The following is a 19,052-nucleotide window of genomic DNA, read 5'->3' on the forward strand; positions in this document are numbered from 1 at the left end:
ATGAAATTCATGGAATAATTCAGAAAAAAAGGGCTTCCCTATATTGTTGTGTCCGGCTAGGTACAAATAGGCAGCTGGTGGTTGGGGGCAGCCCGTTCCTGCCTGCTGTACCTGACTGGACACAAATATAGGGCGAAGCCCCACATCAATTTTTTTAAATTATTTCATGAATTTCCTGAAATGATTTAAAAAAAATTGACGTGGGGCTTCGCACTATATTTGTGTCCAGCCAGGTACAGCAGGCAGGAACGGGCTGCCCCCAACCACCAGCTGCCTATTTGTACCTGGTTGGACACAACAATATAGGGAAGCCCTTTTTTTCTTAATTATTTCATGAATTTCATGAAATAATTAAAAAAAAAAAATACGTGAAGCTTCTCCCTATTTTTGTGTCCAGCCAGGTACAACTAGGCAGCTGGGGGCTGGAATCTGCAGCGCAGGGAGACCCAAGCTTTCTGCCCCCCCCCCCTCCCCCCGCTGAAAATTGCAGTCCGCAGCCACCCCGGAAAATGGCGCGTTCATAGAAGCTGGATGCTGTACCTGGCTGGCATACAAAAATATGGCGAAGCCCACGTCAAAAGTTTTGGGAAAAATTAATTAAAAAATAAATAATAATTTAGGGACTGCATCTTTATTAACTCCTCAAATGTCATTTAGTGTTAAAATAAAGGACTTATTTTAAAAAAAATTGACGTGGGGCTTCGCCCTATATTTGTGTCCAGCCAGGTACAGCAGGCAGGAACAGGCTGCCCCCAACCACCAGCTGCCTATTTGTACCTGGCCGGACACAACAATATAGGGAAGCCCTTTTTTAAAAAAATTATTTCATGAAATAATTAAAAAAAAATTGACGTGGGGCTTCGCACTATATTTGTGTCCAGCCAGGTACAGCAGGCAGGAATGGGCTGCCCCCAACCACCAGCTGCCTATTTGTACCTGGTTGGACACAACAATATAGGGAAGCCCTTTTTTTCTTAATTATTCCATGAATTTCATGAAATAATTAAAAAAAAAAATGTGTGGCGCTTCGCCCTATTTTTGTGCCCAGCCAGATACAACTAGGCAGCTGGGGGCTGGAATCCGCAGCGCAGGGAGACCCAAGCTTTCTGGGCCACCCCCGCTGCAAATTGCAGTCCGCAGCCGCCCCAGAAAATGGCGCGTTCATAGAAGCGCCATCTTCTGGCGCTGTACCCAACTCATCCAGGGCCCTGGTGCGGTGGCTCACTGGGTAATAAAGGGGTTAAGGCCAGCTTGGCATTATCAGCTGGCCCTAAGCCCAAAATTCATGGGGTCACGCCAATATTAGACATGACCACCATGAATTTCTAGTAAAGTATTTAAAAAAACACAACACCCAGAAAAAAGTCCTTTAATTGAAATAAACACACAATTCTTTATTGTTCTAAATTAAACCATACTTACCACCACGCCCATTCCAGCTGAAGCCAACGATCTCCTGCAATAAAAGTAAAATAATAAAGCAACCTCATCCTTACCTTTCCATGGCTCCCACGACAGCTTCAGCTCTGCTACATCGAGATGACAGGCTGGACCGCAGCAGAACGCTGCCATCCAGCCTGTCATCCCGCAGACACTGAGAAGCGCAGGCATACTTCCACTCCTCAGTGTCTGGCTGTGACGGCATCCAGATGAGCCGAGGTCATGTCCAATGAACTCCGCTCACTTCATGTACGTCACTGACAGCGTGGGAAAATTCTCCTGCACTCAGCACTTCAGCGTGAGAATTTTCCCACGCTGTCAGTGACGTGCATGAGGTGAGCTGAGTTCATTGGACATGAACTCGGCTCATCTGGATGACGTCACAGAGAGACACTGAGGAGCGCAAGCATGCCTGCGCTTCTCAGTGTCTGCGGGATGACAGGCTGGATGGCAGCTTTCTGCTGCGGTCCAGCCTGTCATCTCGATGTAGCAGAGCTGGAGCTGTCCTGGGAACCATCGAAAGGTAAGGATGAGGTTGCTTTATTATTTTTCTTTTATTGCAGGAGATCGTTGGCTTCAGCTGGAATGGGCGTGATGGTAAGTATGGTTTAATTTAGAACAATAAAGAATTGTGTCTTTATTTCAATTAAAGGACTTTACTCTGGGTGTTTGTGTTTTCTTTTAACTTTGACTATGGGGTTAGTAATGGGGGTGTCTTATAGACGCCTCTCCATTACTAACCTGGGCTTGATGTCAGCTGGCATTATAAGCTGACATCAACCCCAACCCTATTACCCCCTGCCACCGCACCAGGGCAGCGTGGAAGAGCGAGGCTAAGTGCCAGAATTGGCGCATCCTATGGATGCGCCATTTCTGGGGCGGCTGACGGCTGGTGTTTCTAGCCTGGGAGGGGGCCAATATTCATGGCTCCCTTCCTGGGCTATTAATATCAGCCCCCAGCTGTCTGCCTAGCCTTTGCTAGCTATTAAATTAGGGGGGACCCCACGTCATTTTTTTGGGGGGGTCCCCCATTTTAATAGCTAGTAAAGGCTAGGTATTCAGCTGGGGGCTGATATTAGTAGCCTGGGAAGCTCCGTGGGTATTACCCCCTTCCCAGGCTTCAAACATTTGCCCCAGCTGTCTGCTTAACCTCCGCTAGAGCCTAAAATTAAGGGGAACCCCACGCCAATTTTTTTTTAAATAAATCCTTTATTTTAACACTAAATGACAAGTACAGTAATCAACACTGTCACTGTACTTCATATATATGTGACTGACATGTTTCTATCTATCTAATCTATGTGTGATTCTCTATTCCTTCTATTCTAAATTGTCGGGTACAGATGCTGAATTGCCGGCCGGCTTTCTTAAAGAGACGGTGCATGAAAACACTATTATTTTTTTAAATAAATCCTTTACACTAAATGACAAGTTCTGTAAGCAACACTGTCACTGTACTTCATATATATGTGACTGACATGTTTCTATCTATCTAATCTATGTGTGAAGCTCTATTCTTTCTGTTGTAAATTGTCGGGTACCGGTGAATGCCGCTGATGAATTGCCGGCTTTTCATGTCATTCTACATTATTCTTAGTTGTTTTACTTCATGTAGAATTAACCTACAAGGAAAGAAAGGGTTTATTTTCATTCCGATATTTGTGTCCCATTGACTTGCATTGGTTTCCGGTATCGGAATCGGCGATATCCGATACTTTTTGGGTATCGGCCCGATCCAATCCGATACGATATTTCCTGATATCGGAAGGTATCGCTCAACACTAGTCAGGAATAATGGTATCCTCAATGCTGAGAAATACTGATGGAAACGTACCCATCATGTTGTACTATCAAGGAGCGTCTGCAGAATTTATTCTGCAGCTGGACAATGACCTCCAACATCAAGTCAATGTCAGTAAGAATGAGGATTGCTGGAGGTGATGATCCGGCCCCAGAGTCCTACTCACCTCATCCCGTCTGTCTGAGATCACATGAAGAGACAGAAGGATCCGCACAAGCCTCATACACAGAAGATCTGGGGTCAGGTCTCCAAGATGTTTAGCAGAACCTACTGCCGAGATCCTCCATAACCTGCGTACAAGAGATGAGAAGACTTGATGTTGTTTTGAAACAAAAAGGGGTCACAACAAATAGTGATTTGATTTAGAATTCTCTTTTGTTCATTCACTTTTCACTTTGTTAATTGATATTTATACATACACACCTCAACATTGAAATACAATACCAAATATGAAAAGTCATAGAATTATTAAAATAATAGTCTCTATAGAGATGATAATGATGGAAAAATTATGGAAAAACATACAAAATGTAAAAACATCTAAATTTATTTAGAAATCCCAGCACCTCTGGACTTGGCTGCTATCACTGAGGTCATTAATGGTCATCTGAGGAAGGTTCTGCTGCGGAATGTACAAATCTTCAGGATCCATTGCTGGCAGCTCCTGTGTGATCACCGACCGATGACGTCCCCGATGTGCTCGATGGAGACAAGTCCAGAGACGCTGCTGGCAGCTCCTGTGTGATCACCGACCGATGAGGTCCCCAATGTGCACAATGGCGACAAGTCCAGAGACGCTGCCGGCAGCTCCTGTGTGATCACTGACCGATCACATCCTCAATGTGCACAATGGAGACAAGTCCAGAGATGCTGCCGGCAGCTCCTGTGTGATCACCGACCGATGATGTCCCCAGTGTGCTCGATGGAGACTAGCCCGGAGATGCTGCCGGCAGCTCCTGTGTGATTGCCGACCAATGACGTCACTGATGTGCTCAATAGAGACAAGTCAGGAGACGCTGCTGGCAGCTCCTGTGTAATTACCAACCAATGACGTCCTCATTGTGCTCAATGGAGACAAGTCCAGAGACGCTGCTGGCAGCTCCTGTGTGATTACCGACCAATGACGTCCCCGATGTGCTGGATGGAGACAAGCCCGGAGACGCTGCCGGCAGCTCCTGTGGGATCACCGACCGATGACGTCCCAATGTGCTCGATGGAGACAAGCCCAGAGACGCTGGTGGCAGCTCCTGTGTGATTACCGACCGATGATGTCCCCAATGTGCTCGATGGAGACAAGCCCGGAGATGCTGCCGGCAGCTCCTGTGTAATCACCGACCAATGACGTCCCCGATGTGCTGGATGGAGACAAGCCCGGAGACGCTGCCGGCAGCTCCTGTGTGATCACCGACCGATGACGTCACAATGTGCTCGATGGAGACAAGCCCAGAGACGCTGGTGGCAGCTCCTGTGTGATTACCGACCGATGATGTCCCCAATGTGCTCGATGGAGACAAGCCCGAAGACGCTGCCGGCAGCTCCTGTGTGATTACCGACCAATGACGTCCTCGATGTGCTTAATAGAGACCAGTCCAGACACTGTGCTGGCAGCTCCTGTGTGATCACCGACCGATGAAGATCATAATGTGCTCAATGGAGACAAGTCCAGAGATGCTGCCGGCAGCTCCTGTGTGATCACTGACCGATGACGTCCCCAATGTGCTCGATGGAGACAAGCCCGGAGACGCTGCCGGCAGCTCCTGTGTGATCACCGACCGATGATGTCCCCAGTGTGCTCGATGGAGACTAGCCCGGAAATGCTGCTGGCAGCTCCTGTGTGAACACCGACCGATGACGTCCCAATGTGCTTGATGGAGACAAGCCCAGATACGCTGGTAGCAGCTCCTGTGTGATTACCGACCGATGATGTCCCCAATGTGCTCGATGGAGACAAGCCCGGAGACGCTGCTGACAGCTCCTGTGTGATTACCTACCGATGATGTCCCCAATGTGCTCGATGGAGACATGCCCGGAGACGCTGCCGGCAGCTCCTGTGTGATTACCGACCAATGACGTCCTCGATGTGCTCAATAGAGTCAAGTCCAGAGACGCTGCTGGCAGCTCCTGTGTGATCACCGACCGATGATGATCCCAATGTGCTCGATCGAGACAAGTCCAGAGATGCTGCCGGCAGCTCCTGTGTGATCACTGACCGATGACGTCCCCAATGTGCACAATGGAGACAAGTCCAGAGACGCTGCCGGCAGCTCCTGTGTGATCACCGACCGATGATGTCCCCAATGTGCTTGATGGAGACTTGCCCGGAGATGCTGCCGGCATCTCCTGTGTGATTACCGACCAATGACGTCCCCGATGTGCTCAATAGAGACAAGTCCGGAGACGCTGCTGGCAGCTCCTGTGTAATCACCAACCAATGACGTCCTCAATGTGCTCAATGGAGACAAGTCCGGAGACATTGCCAGCAGCTCCTGTGTGATCACTGACCGATGATGTCCCCAATGTGCTCAATGGAGGTAAGTCCAGAGACGCTGCCGGCAGCTCCTGTGGGATCACCGACTGATGATGTCCCCAATGTGCTCGATGGAGACAAGCCCAGAGATGCTGCCAGCAGCTCCTGTGTGATTACCGACCAATGACGTCCCCGTTGTGCTCAATAGAGACAAGTCCGGAGACGCTGGTGTCAGCTCCTGTGTAATCACCAACCAATGACGTCCTCAATGTGCTCAATTGAGACAAGTCCGGAGACGCTGCTGGCAGCTCCTGTGTAATCACCGACCAATGACGTCCCCGATGTGCTCGATGGAGACAAGCCCGGAGACGCTGCCGGCAGCTCCTGTGTGATCACCGACCGATGACGTCCCAATGTGCTCGATGGAGACAAGCCCAGAGACGCTGGTGGCAGCTCCTGTATGATCACTGACTGATGACGTCCCCAATGTGCTTGATGAAGTCAAGTCCGGAGATGCTGCCGGCAGCTCCTGTGTGATCACTGACCGATGACGTCCCCAATGTGCACGATGGCGACAAGTCTGGAGACGCTGCTGGCAGCTCCTGTGTGATCACTGACCAATGACGCTGACGATGTGCTCGATGGAGACAAGTCCAGAGACGCTGCCGACAGCTCCTGTGTAATCACCGACCGATGATGTCCCAATGTGCTCAATGGAGACACTGATGGTTGCTCCTGTGTGAACACCGACCAATGACGTCCCCAGTGTGCACAATGGAGACGAGCCCAGAGACACTTTCAGCAGCACCTGTATGATCACCGACCAATTATGTCCTCAATGTGATCGATGGAGACAAGTCTGGAGACGCTGCTGGCAGCTCCTGTGTAATCACCGACCAATGATGTCCCCAATGTGCTCAATGGAGACAAGTCCGGAGACATTGAAGCCATGGTAGTATATTTATGCCAAGCAGGCAGCTCACAGAAGCACGAGCAAAATGTGGCCTGGCTTGCTGTGTAGAATAACAGCTCCTGGACACTTTGGAAATATGGCTGCACCACTTGTTCCACAAGCAAATCACTGTAACGCCGAGCTGTTAGTATACCTGGAATGATGACTATAAGGGCCTGGCTGCAGTAGATTATGCTACTCCACATTATGCCACAAGTCCAGAGTTATTGCAGGCCATGTTATTACATTTATGCCATGCAGGCTGCTCAACTGGAATGAAGACTAGAGGGGTTCAGCTACTGAACATTATGCCAACCCACACTATAATCCTGGAAGTAAGACCAGTATGACGTTCCCTCATGAAGGCCGCTTGATGGTGTTGCCCATGTGGTCTCCAGACGAATCCCTGACTACTATTGTCTCACAGAGAAAAGTAGGATTCATCGCTCAACAGGATAGAGCTTCACTCCAGCCTCCATTATGGTCCTGTTCTGCACCTTGGCAGCCTGTGAAAGCGATGGTATGAGGTTAATGGACACCTGTAGCTGAACTTTTGTCTCATAGTCCAATTTCATGTGGATAATGTTGGGTGGCATGGTGTATGGTAGCCGGACCCCTCTAATCTCCATTCCAGGTACACTAACAGCTCAGCGTTACATTGATTTGGTCATGGAACCAGTGACCGGCAGGATGGCACGTCGGGCACGAGGACATGGCACACTCAGGAATCACAGATGAAGTGTAAGTTGGCAGGAACTAAAGCAGGTTAAGCACGGCGTGCACAGCCGGTGGACTACACCAAACTCCAGTCTTGAATCTCAATCCTAAAACACAAGTGTGTCCTAATTCGCCTTAAGTAGGAACATGGAGATCACATCACTGAGCCACGCAAGGCAATCTGTAAAACCTGACGTGGAGCACATCAAAGGGCAGCAGCCCCAGGTGAAGGAAGTGAAGCCTGGGATAGGTTGTGTAACACCACGCTATGGAAAGATACCAAAGGTTACTGGTGTCAAACTCTCACCAACTTTGTGTTCTCCAAGGAAAATAATTTCCAAGTGAAACAAGTCAGGCTCTGCGGTTGCTCTATGCAGATATAGTCGCAATTAGCATATAAGGTGCAATCCACACATCCAGCCCCGGACTGGACGATGTCTACTGCTACATGCATATGACGCGCCCCCTGGGCCAGTGTTGTTTGGGGGATACCCGGAGCCGGATCAGATGGGGGTTGTAGTCTCCGAGTGGCGGTGACCCGGTCCGTGCCCAGGGTGTCAAGCTCAGTGTGTGGCAGTCCTTATAGATGTTACTAGATGTTCTTTTATGTCGACTACGCCACCCGTTGAATTGCGATCAATACGGCCGCCGCTGCAGCAGAGTCCGCTGAGGCTGGTGATGTGTGTGCAGCTCAGGTAGTATAACCCTCAACGGGAGGGGTATAGCCTCAGGGGGTCAGGTGTAGAGGATGGTGGTTGTGGAGGTGCAGTGAGGATGGTAATGAGACTCAGAGTCGGGCTGTGCAGTTCAGGGTCTTTACTTACTGCTGTTATGCTGGTCACTCCGGCCTTGAGTGACCGCCCGAGCCGTGCTGCGTCCACCAGGTCCTGGACTCGGCCAACTCCCAAGTAATTCTGGAGCGTGATCCTGAGCTCCCTTTCTGACGTTCCTTCTCTCTGGCCTTCCCCACCAGGGATCCACCTAAGTCCGGCTCCCTCGGGCCTCTTGTTGGTAAACCCTTGTCTCTGGGTTCCCTGACCCTATTCTTGGTTTGCCTTCCGGGTGGATTTAGTGGGTGGTCGTGGCAGATCCTGCCCACGACCTCCGGTCTCTGGCTAAGGATTAGTGCCCTCCACCAGCTTGGGATCCGGTACCCTTGTGCCAACTCTTCACCCGCTGATCTAATCTTGGGTTCTTGGAGTTCTCTCTTCTCCCCCCTCTGGGTCCTTCTTTCTCCTCTCTCTCTCTGGGCCTTGGAGCTGCTCTTCTCCTCTGCTCTCTTCCTCTGACTCAACTCTGACAGACTGACTGACCCTGATCTAAGATGGTTACCACCTTATATACTCCCTCTATGTGTGAGCTCAGGTGACCAGCACCCAATGAGCTCCTAGCACTACCCAGACTGCTCCCCCTATCTGCCCCTACACTACTGGGATGTTCCAACCCCCTCCCACTCCAGCCAGGGACAGACACTGTCGTACCTGCACATTTCTCTAGTGGGAGTACTATTGATCTGTCCCCCGGAAATGGGATGTATGTAGTGCATGCAGCCTACTGAGCTCAGTTCCACACTCCATCCTTACCCGGGAGTGGAATACCACACCTCTGGCTTGAGGTGTAATACCCCTGTAGCAGCCGAATCCTCAGGGTGCTACATTCCCCCCTGGTAAATCACAGCACGTCCTCGGGCTGTTAAAGATAAAAACATCCACAAACATACAATTATTTTTCATAAACATCAACATATAAACATATAAAACATCATATATATATCAGCAATAAAACGTTTTCATAAATAACATTCTTGTAAACATTCCTGTCGCTGGTTCCTCCGGTCACGGTGCAACTTGTGACCGGGTAAAGTGCGACAGTCTCTTAAAGAAAATTGTTTCCTATAAAACCTGTAGGGGGCGCTTTAAGAAGCGCAACTATGTACAAGGGGAGGTATGGCCGCTCTCAGTCCTCGGCCAGGTATTAGAAACTAGGGACACACGGGCATAAGTTCACACTTTGTCCCAACGGGGAACATATTTTAAATAAGTAACAGTTCTTGGTACCCCGACGGGCAACTTTATACAGTCTCTGTCTACCGTACTTCAACGACGGCGTCCTCCTGCTCTTTCTTGTTGGTTGGTTTCAGTTTCAGACCCGTCCGGGTCCTCCTGCTCCTCCTCACACCGCAGCTCCTCTTCCGTCAGGCGATGCACATGGAGGGCGTAGGGTCCTTTGGCACACTTGTGCCGGGTGAAGGTGACCTCGTCCCCTACATACAGGTCACGACCTCTGTGTCCCTCCGGCAGATGGCTTTCTACGTCTCTGCGGGTCACAAAGACGTCGCCGGGGGTATGATGGTCTCTAATGAAGCCCCACCCATGCTGCATGTTGAATTTTATCACAGTCCCGGTGGAAGGGGGACCATGAGCTGCACGGGGATTCCTCCTGGTCCGGCTCTTCTGCTCCGCGCTTCTTATCTGCATCTGCTGTTCCCGGACCCGCCTCTCTCTCCGCTCCCTCTCGAAGACCTCGAGCTGCTGCCGGCAGCACTCTGCACGCTCCGCTGCGGCCGCCCGAGTCTCCTGAGTGAACCCCATGAGGTCTTCTCCAATGGGGTCCCACTCAAACTGTGCCTCCTCCAGCGGGGGCGAGATCCTCTTTACAGGCTTCGGAGCCGGAATCAGGGGCTCGCACATGGGCCTTGCTCTCTGGAGTTCCAGCTGAATGTACTCCTGGGGCCATACAAAGGGCTGCCCATCCGGGCACGTATGCTGGGCAAATAGATTTTCACCCAGGTGCGGCACTCTAGATGTTGAGGGCGCGTTGATGGTAGCGGCGCCCGGGTTGACCAGGCCTTGCGACCAGGCTTGGGGCACCCTAAAGGCAAAGGGCACCGTAAGAACGGCGGCGCCCTGGGTTACTCGGCCCTGCGACCAGGCCGGTGGCTCCGCGGAGGTAGGGGGCGCTGTTGGAATAGCGGCGCCCGGGGGTACTAGGCCTTGCGACCAGGCCGGTGGTATTTCCTGCTTGGCCACGCTCGAGGTCGAGGCGTGTGACGTCACAGGGGTCGCGGCCGCGGTTTCCGGTTGAGGCCTAGCCGGCGGCGGTGACGATGCCGCGACGGGCACGGCAGGGGGAACTTCGGGCTCTGCGACGGGGAGCTGGGGCAGGCACGCGGTTTCCCGGCTCGGGGTTGAGACGTCCCCTTTACCTGCCTCCGTCCGTTCAGCTCCCTTCTCGGCGCCGTCTCCGGCCTTCAGTCCTCCTGCACCATCCTCAGAGGCGGTCTGTCTCCTCGTCTCGGGTGGCGTGCTCCGCTGACGCGTTCCGGTCTGCTGGGCCATCTCACGGCTCCACTCCGTCAGCGTGTCTTGCTGCACCTGGGCCATCCTCCGTGCGAGGCCCTCCAGCGTGGTCTGTGCACACTCCCGGTCTCGGAGGAGCTGTGCTAGGATCTCCACTAAGCCTAGTGGAGTTGTTGCTTGCAACAGGCTCCTGACCACTGGGTCGGTGCTGCCTGCCTCTCCCTCCATCTCCGGGTACGGCTTCTCCGGAGTCCTCTCTAGACTTCTTGTCTCCGGGTGCGCTCTCTCCAGACCCCTCCAGGCGACACCCATCTTTGCTCTCTTCTTCTGTCTCCGCCCACATTGAAGGTGGTCCCGGGGCAACTTTGTGATTGTCAGTTCCAGGGGCAGTTCTCTTACGCTGATGGACACTTCCAGCATCACAGTCTCTGTTGGTGGGCGCGGTTTCCGCTTTTGGCGCCATTCTTCGACCTGGCCCACGATGGGAGGTGGCCTCTTGCCACCCTCTGGCACGCCCATAATGGCGTCCGCTCTTCCAAGGCGGGAAATCTTTGGAAATGGCGGGAATCGTCTCCCAGTGGTGAGAAACTCCATGGATGGCGGGAAAAAGCTGCAAATGGCGGACAACCGGCGGGAAACGACCTGTGATGGGGTCCGTTGGCGGGGACCCTCTGGAACCGGCGGGAGACTTCTTTTTAAGGTAACGGTGAACTTTTCTTCAGGCACGCAGTACCCGGTTGTTGCGGGCACGTAATCCTGCCGACTACGCCAAAGTTGACGCGCCCCCTGGGCCAGTGTTGTTTGGGGGATACCCGGAGCCGGATCAGATGGGGGTTGTAGTCTCCGAGTGGCGGTGACCCGGTCCGTGCCCAGGGTGTCAAGCTCAGTGTGTGGCAGTCCTTATAGATGTTACTAGATGTTCTTTTATGTCGACTACGCCACCCGTTGAATTGCGGTCAATACGGCCGCCGCTGCAGCAGGGTCCGCTGAGGCTGGTGATGTGTGTGCAGCTCAGGTAGTATAACCCCCAACGGGAGGGGTATAGCCTCAGGGGGTCAGGTGTAGAGGATGGTGGTTGTGGAGGTGCAGTGAGGATGGTAATGAGACTCAGAGTCGGGCTGTGCAGTTCAGGGTCTTTACTTACTGCTGTTATGCTGGTCACTCCGGCCTTGAGTGACCGCCCGAGCCGTGCTGCGTCCACCAGGTCCTGGACTCGGCCAACTCCCAAGTAATTCTGGAGCGTGATCCTGAGCTCCCTTTCTGACGTTCCTTCTCTCTGGCCTTCCCCACCAGGGATCCACCTAAGTCCGGCTCCCTCGGGCCTCTTGTTGGTAAACCCTTGTCTCTGGGTTCCCTGACCCTATTCTTGGTTTGCCTTCCGGGTGGATTTAGTGGGTGGTCGTGGCAGATCCTGCCCACGACCTCCGGTCTCTGGCTAAGGATTAGTGCCCTCCACCAGCTTGGGATCCGGTACCCTTGTGCCAACTCTTCACCCGCTGATCTAATCTTGGGTTCTTCGAGTTCTCTCTTCTCCCCCCTCTGGGTCCTTCTTTCTCCTCTCTCTCTCTGGGCCTTGGAGCTGCTCTTCTCCTCTGCTCTCTTCCTCTGACTCAACTCTGACAGACTGACTGACCCTGATCTAAGATGGTTCCCACCTTATATACTCCCTCTATGTGTGAGCTCAGGTGACCAGAACCCAATGAGCTCCTAGCACTACCCAGACTGCTCCCCCTATCTGCCCCTACACTACTGGGATGTTCCAACCCCCTCCCACTCCAGCCAGGGACAGACACTGTCGTACCTGCACATTTCTCTAGTGGGAGTACTATTGATCTGTCCCCCGGAAATGGGATGTATGTAGTGCATGCAGCCTACTAGCTCAGTTCCACACTCCATCCTTACCCGGGAGTGGAATACCACACCTCTGGCTTGAGGTGTAATACCCCTGTAGCAGCCGAATCCTCAGGGTGCTACACATACTTGGAAGTTGTTACCTTTCTGATTATCTTTTAATTTCACATTTCCATACTGTGTGGTGTCTTCACTCTTTTCACTCATATGCATTTCCAAAGTCTGTAATTTTTGGCCATAGACATATAACCCAGGCGGGGTTATTTCACACCAGTATCGTAAAGTTAAAACATTATTATTATTGTTTTGATATTTTGCATCCAAATTGGAGGAATGTTCCAAAAAATGTCCGGATATAAATAAAGATTTTTATTTAACTCAGAATGTAATATAAATATATTTAACTTTTTTTTCAGTTCAGGTTTCTAAATAAAAAATGGTGTCTCAGTGTGACAGGAACACACGCCAAATATTATTTTATGCATATTGTCATATTTTTATCTTCTATCTTTATGATTTTAAATTCTATGTTATTTAAATAATAACCTTGTAATTAAAGTTGGGAGTATCTAAATAAGAACTGTTTGAACGCTGATTAAGGCATGGAAGAAACCAGTATTTTGTGACGAAACCCTGGCTTTGGCAAAGTGATCATTGTTGCCACGAGGTGGCTAGTTGTGCTCATTTTTAATAGGTGCATATTTTAACCTTCTTTTAGTGAGAATTACTAATAAATAGTGTTGATCGAGCACTAAAATGCTCGGGTGCTCAAAGCTCGGGCCGAGCTCGCCGTGATACTTGGGTGCTCGACCCGAGCAACGAGCCCAATGTTAGTCTACGGGAGACTCGAGCATTTTTGCGGCGGCACCCGCGGCAGTCTGTAGAAAGCCTAAAAAGTGCCCAAAACGATAGTGACAGCGCTCAAAAGACATGGGGACAGCATGGGGATCGCCCCAGGAAGCATTTCTGACCCCCAGGTCACTGCTGTCAACAACGTGGTCAGAGGTATTAAGCCACTTTTACGGGCTCACAATAAAACGTTCAAAAACTAAACTGAAACTGCTTTCCTGTGAAATATGTTAAAGAAGTTCCTTTCCAGGGTAAAGACTTGTGTATAAGGTAAAATAAATAACCAAAAACAAAAATACTCCTCCACACCTTGGGCTATGTTCACAAGTAGCATTTTTCATGCGTTTTTGCACTTTTGTACTGCTTTCAACCGTGACAAATGCATTCACTGGGAAATGTCATTTTAACATTTTACAACCTTATCTGCCCATGTGCTGTGTGACACATGCATACGGTGCTGAAAAGACATGGGAACAGCATGGGGAAGACCCCTGGAAGCATCTCTGACACCCAGATCACTGCCTAAAAGTGTGCCCATCAAAGTGATCCTTGCCACATCAGAAGATGCAGACTTGCAACTATCCCCGTGCAAGTCCTTGTCCCAGGGCAGTGTTCAATTGTACCTCCCCCATTCCTTGCAATGCAGCCTGCCACCCACCCACCCCCAGGCTGCAATACCATACTGCTAGCTTTCACTTGAAATGGGGCCTTTTAGTTTGGAGGAGGCCGAAGCTGGCCAATACCTCATGGCTGCTTCGGCAGCGAAGTATCCATACTCAGTTCCCAGCCGCCCGGCGGCCGGGTGTCCATACTCGGTCCCCAGCCCCCCGCGGCCGGGTGTCCATAAACGGTCCCCAGCCGCCCCTATTTCTCCTGTCACCTTCCCACACACTTTTCTTAGCCTGGCCTGCTTTAGGGCAGCATTGGACGAGCCCACCAGAGAACCAGACTCCTCCGGTGGGCCATGGCTTCTCCATCAGGGGAGTTGAGAGTGCCAAGGTGAGGAGCATGATGATGATGATAGAAGTTAGCATCTGCTTTGTTTTCTTGGAATGCAAGCGCATGTATGTAGTAGCGGCTAGGCCTGAGGTGGTCAGCGTTTTGGCGCATATCCTACCTCCTCCGAGGATTGCTGGATGTTTCCTGCTACTATCCCAGTTCTATGACTCCCGTTAAAACAAAGCTTCAGGTGATAAATGATGGATGAGGTGGTGGCAAAGGATAAAGAGCAGGAGGAACAGGGACCATTCACATCAATATCAGGCCAGTCAACCAGATATGTCTTGTAGGATATGTTTCTGTAACAAAAGGAGCAGTTCTGCTACACAGTTATAGGGCATACAGTGAGTGCAATGCCTACCAAAAATTTCGAGGCACTCCAATGCCCCTTGGAAGTGACATGGAGGTCAGAGGGCCTTAACTAAACCATTTTTCCATTTATAGCAACTGGGTCTCCTGTACACTGTTGGCCTAAGCAGTGAATGGAAGGCTTTCCAAAAATTATGAGGAACTGCAATGCCCCTTGAAACAGACGTGGATTACAGCGTACTAAAAACCTTCTACCCATTATTGGGGAGTGGGTCTCCCTTAGTTTTCGCCTTTGCATTGAAAAGCAAAAGCTGACTAAAATTAGGAGGAAATGCAATGCCCGTTGGAAGAGTCGTGGAGGTTAGAGGTAATTACAAACAACATTTCAATGCCCCTTGGAAGAGCTGTGGAGTTCAGAGTGGTTTAACAAGACACTTTTAATGCCCCTTGGAAAGTGGTGGAGGTCACAGTAGCTTAACAAGACGGTTTAATGCCCCTTACAAGAGCCATACATTACAGCATCTTAAAAACATTATTCCCATTATTGGGGAGTGGGTCTCCCATAGTCTTTGCTCATGCCTTCCAAGCAAAAGCTACCAAAAATTAGGACGGAGGAACTTGCAATGCCCCTTACAAGAGCCATGCAGTACAGCATATTACAAACATTATTCCCATTATTGGGGAGTGGGTCTCCCATAGTCTTTGCTCATGCCTTCCAAGCAAAAGCTGCCAAAAATAAGGACGGAGGAACTTTCAATAATGGCAACATGGACCACGGTCACCCTGGTGGTTTAGTGGTGGTGGAGGCTGAGGATAAGGAGAAGAACATAAAACAGCCGAAATGAGGAAGCGTATACCCATGTGTGGGTGTGAAGCGGTGCATGTGAATACATCTCCCGAAATAACACAGTGGATTTGACTTTATGTTACTCTGCTGTCATTTGGTGGTGATGAGAAGTCTGGCTCAAACCAGGCCTTGTTCATTTTGATAAGGGTCAGCTTGTCAGCATTGTCAGTTGACAGGCGAGTGCGCTTATCAGTTATAATTCCCCCAGCGGCACTAAAAACACGCTCCGATAACACACTAGCGACAGGGCCAGGACCTCCAAGGCATACAGAGCGAGCTCATTCCAAGTGTCCAGCTTGGATACCCAATAATTAAAAGGCACAGAGGAATGACGGAGGACACTGGTACGGTCGGCAAGGTACTCCCTCACCATCTTTTGAAACTTTCCACTCCTTGTGAGAGTACCCCACGCCTGAGGGTCTGTCCGAAGGGAGGGTCTGAGAAAACTGTCCCAGAACGTTGACAGTGTTCCCCTGCCTCTGCTGGATTGGAGTTGCGTCTCTCTCGCATGTACGACTTGGTTGGGCAACGAACTGTGACCTCTGCCGCTAGCGTGTTCAGATGGGAATTTTTTTAACAGTTCTGCAGCAATGGCCTTCTGGTATTGCCCTATTTTTGTAGACCTCTCCACCTCAGGAATAAGAGAGTGAAAGTTCTCCTTGTAGTGGGGGTCTAAAAGTGTCACCAACCAGTAATGACTGTCACCCAACATTTTGACAACGCGAGGGTCACGATTAAGGCAGCGTAACATAAAGTCAGCCATGCGTGCCAGACTGGTAACGGGCAACACTTCCGTGTCCTCACCAAGATGACGACTGACCATGCTCTCCTCCTCCTCCCCCCCGTCCTCAGGCCACCCACGCTGAACCGACGGTATGACAGTTGTACAGGTAATACCGTCTACAGCGCATGATACCAGCTCCTGTTCTTCCTCCTCCTCCTCCTCTCCCTCATTGTCCCCCAATGCACGTTGGGATGAGATGAGGCTGGGCTGTGTGTAATAAACCGCTGCGGCTTCTTCATTCATCTCATCATACTCTGGCTGCAATGCCTCCTCTTTAATTCTCTGCAGAGAGCGTTGCAAAAGACAGACAAGTGGAATGCTGACACTAATGATGGCGTCATCGCCACTCACCATCTTGGTGGACTCCTCAAAGTTTGTCAAGATGGTACATATGTCAGACATCCAGGTCCACTCCTGAGGTCTTATGGGTGGAGTCTGACCTGAATATTGACGGCCTTGTTGCAGCTGGTACTCCACAACTGCTCTCTTCTGCTCACAAATCCTTTGCAACATGTGGAGGGTAGAGTTCCAACATGTGGGGACATCACACACCAGTTGGTGTGCCGGAAGCTGCAAACGCTGCTGCAACACATCAAGGGCGGCGGAAGCTGTAGCCGACTTGCGAAAATGAGCAGACAGACGGCGTACTTTGACGAGCAGATCTGGCAACTCGGGGTATGATTTAAGACACCGCTGAACCACGAGGTTAAGCACATGAGCCAGGCATGGTACGTGTGTGATCTTGCCTAGCCTCAGAGCCGCCACCAGGTTACGGCCATTGTCACACACGACCATGCCTGGATGTAGGTTTAGCAGTCTCAGCCACAGATCTGCCTGCTCTTTCACAGCTGTCCACAACTCACAAGCAGTGTGAGGTTTCTCACCTAAGCTTATGAGTTTCAGCACAGCCTGTTGCCGCTTGGTGGAGGCAGTACTGCAGTGCTTCCAGCTTGTAACTGATGTGGTGATATCTGAGATGGAGGCTGAACAAGAGGAGGAGGAGGAGGATGATGCACAGGAGCTGAACACTGTGGGGGCAACTGTGACTGACATAGGGCCCGCAATCCTCGGTGTGGGGAGGATGTGTTCCGTCCCAAGGCCTGACTGGGTCCCGGCTTCCACTATGTTTACCCAGTGTGCCGTCAGGGAGATGTACCGTCCCTGGCCACAAGCACTTGTCCACAAGTCCGTTGTCAGGTGGACCCTCCCAGTAACTGCGTTGTTGAGGGCACGGCAAATGTTTTGGGACACGTGCTTGTGTAGTGCGGGGATGGCACACCGGGCAAAATAGTGTCGGCTGGGGACCGAGTACCGAGGGACGGCCACCGCCATAAGGTTGCGGAAGGATTCCGTCTCCACCAGCCTAAAAGGCAGCATTTCCAATGCAAGCAGTCGTGAAATGTGCGAATTTAGGACTGTGGCCTGTGGGGTGTTGGTTGCGAATTTCCGCTTTCTTTCAAAGCTCTGGGATATGGATAAGTGAACGCTGCGGTGGGACGTGGACGTGGATGTTGATGCTGTTTCTTGAGAAACTGGCATAACAAGTGAAGACTGAGAGGAGGGGGCATCTTTACATGCAGTATGGACAGCGGATTGCCTTGCACACACAACAGGGGGTCCTCTTACATGCACAACAGTGGAAGAAGCAGTGGTGACACCCGCTGACACTGGTCGTGGACCCTGGGGTTCACCCCACAAAGTCAGGTGCTTTGCTGCCATGTGCCTGATCATGCTGGTGGTGGTCAGGCTGGTAGTTTTGTCACCCCTGCTGATGCTGGCATGGCAGGTGGTACAAATGGCCTTTTTGGGGTTATCAGCAGTGTCTTTAAAAAAAATTCCAGACTCTGGAAGACCTACTGCTTGTACTGGCAACGTCCCTCGTGTTGGTGTTACGGGGAACTGTTGCCTGCCTTCTGTGTGAGGCCACCACACTGCTTCTTCCTGCCTGTTGGGGTACTGTGCCTCCCTCACCCTGTGTGCTGCTGGCCTCGCTCTGTATGTCCTCCTGCCACGTTGGGTCAGTTACTAGATCATCCACCACCTCCTCCTCTTCCACTTGCACTCCACGATCCTCCTCCTCACTTCCTGGCAATTGTGTCTCGTCATCGTCCACCTCTTGTGACAAATTGTCATCGTTGACTTCCTGTGGCCGTGGCTGTTCAAATATTTGGGCATCGCTACATGGGATCTCCTCTTCCACCACTTCAAGCGGAGCAGGCGAGGGGCACAAATCTGGAAATGGACCAGTGAACAGCTCTTCAGAGTGTCCAAGTGTGGGATCAGTTGCTGTCTGACTACACTCGGCATGGTGGGAGGAAGGAGCATCAGGGTGAGGAGGAGTATGCGGTCGAGACTCACGGCTACGAAGACTTGACCATGTGAAAGACAGACCGGAGGTGGTGGTGCCCAGGTAACTGGAAGTATTATCTGCTATCCAATTAATAACCTGTTCACACTGATCAGTTCGCAATACTGGTGTTGTTCTGTGCTTCTCTAGTAATTCGGTCAAGAACTGGGAGTGAGAAGATGTGGCTGTTGGTTGTGGCACATTTTCACCTTGGCCACGGCCCCGTCCTCTGCACGCACCATCACCAGAACGTCCAGTTGCATGTCCCTTGCGACGCGCCTTGCCCATTGTAAATCAAGTAAAATAGCTTACACTCACACTATCAATAGAAAAAGGGTAATAAAGAGGAGATTAGAACCGAGGAAGAGGAAAACCACAGTTCTATTTCTC

At 51.0% G+C, this 19,052-nt stretch overlaps 1 protein-coding gene across 1 annotated transcript in view; it reads right to left on the minus strand.

Moving 5' to 3' along the window:
- Positions 1-3,394: 3,394 nt before the first annotated feature.
- LOC141162653 (uncharacterized) overlaps positions 3,395-19,052 on the minus strand; it is a 94,957-nt gene continuing 79,299 nt past the window's right edge. Inside the window, exon 5 of the mRNA XM_073648984.1 lies at positions 3,395-3,531. Coding sequence (XP_073505085.1) covers positions 3,509-3,531 — 23 coding nt within the window. The 3' untranslated portion in view covers positions 3,395-3,508. The remainder of the gene's footprint in view (positions 3,532-19,052) is intronic.

Source organism: Phyllobates terribilis, unplaced genomic scaffold, assembly GCF_046119375.1.
Source record: "Phyllobates terribilis strain yellow unplaced genomic scaffold, ASM4611937v1 Scaffold_9__5_contigs__length_417890890, whole genome shotgun sequence".
NCBI classification, from domain to species: domain Eukaryota; kingdom Metazoa; phylum Chordata; class Amphibia; order Anura; family Dendrobatidae; genus Phyllobates; species Phyllobates terribilis.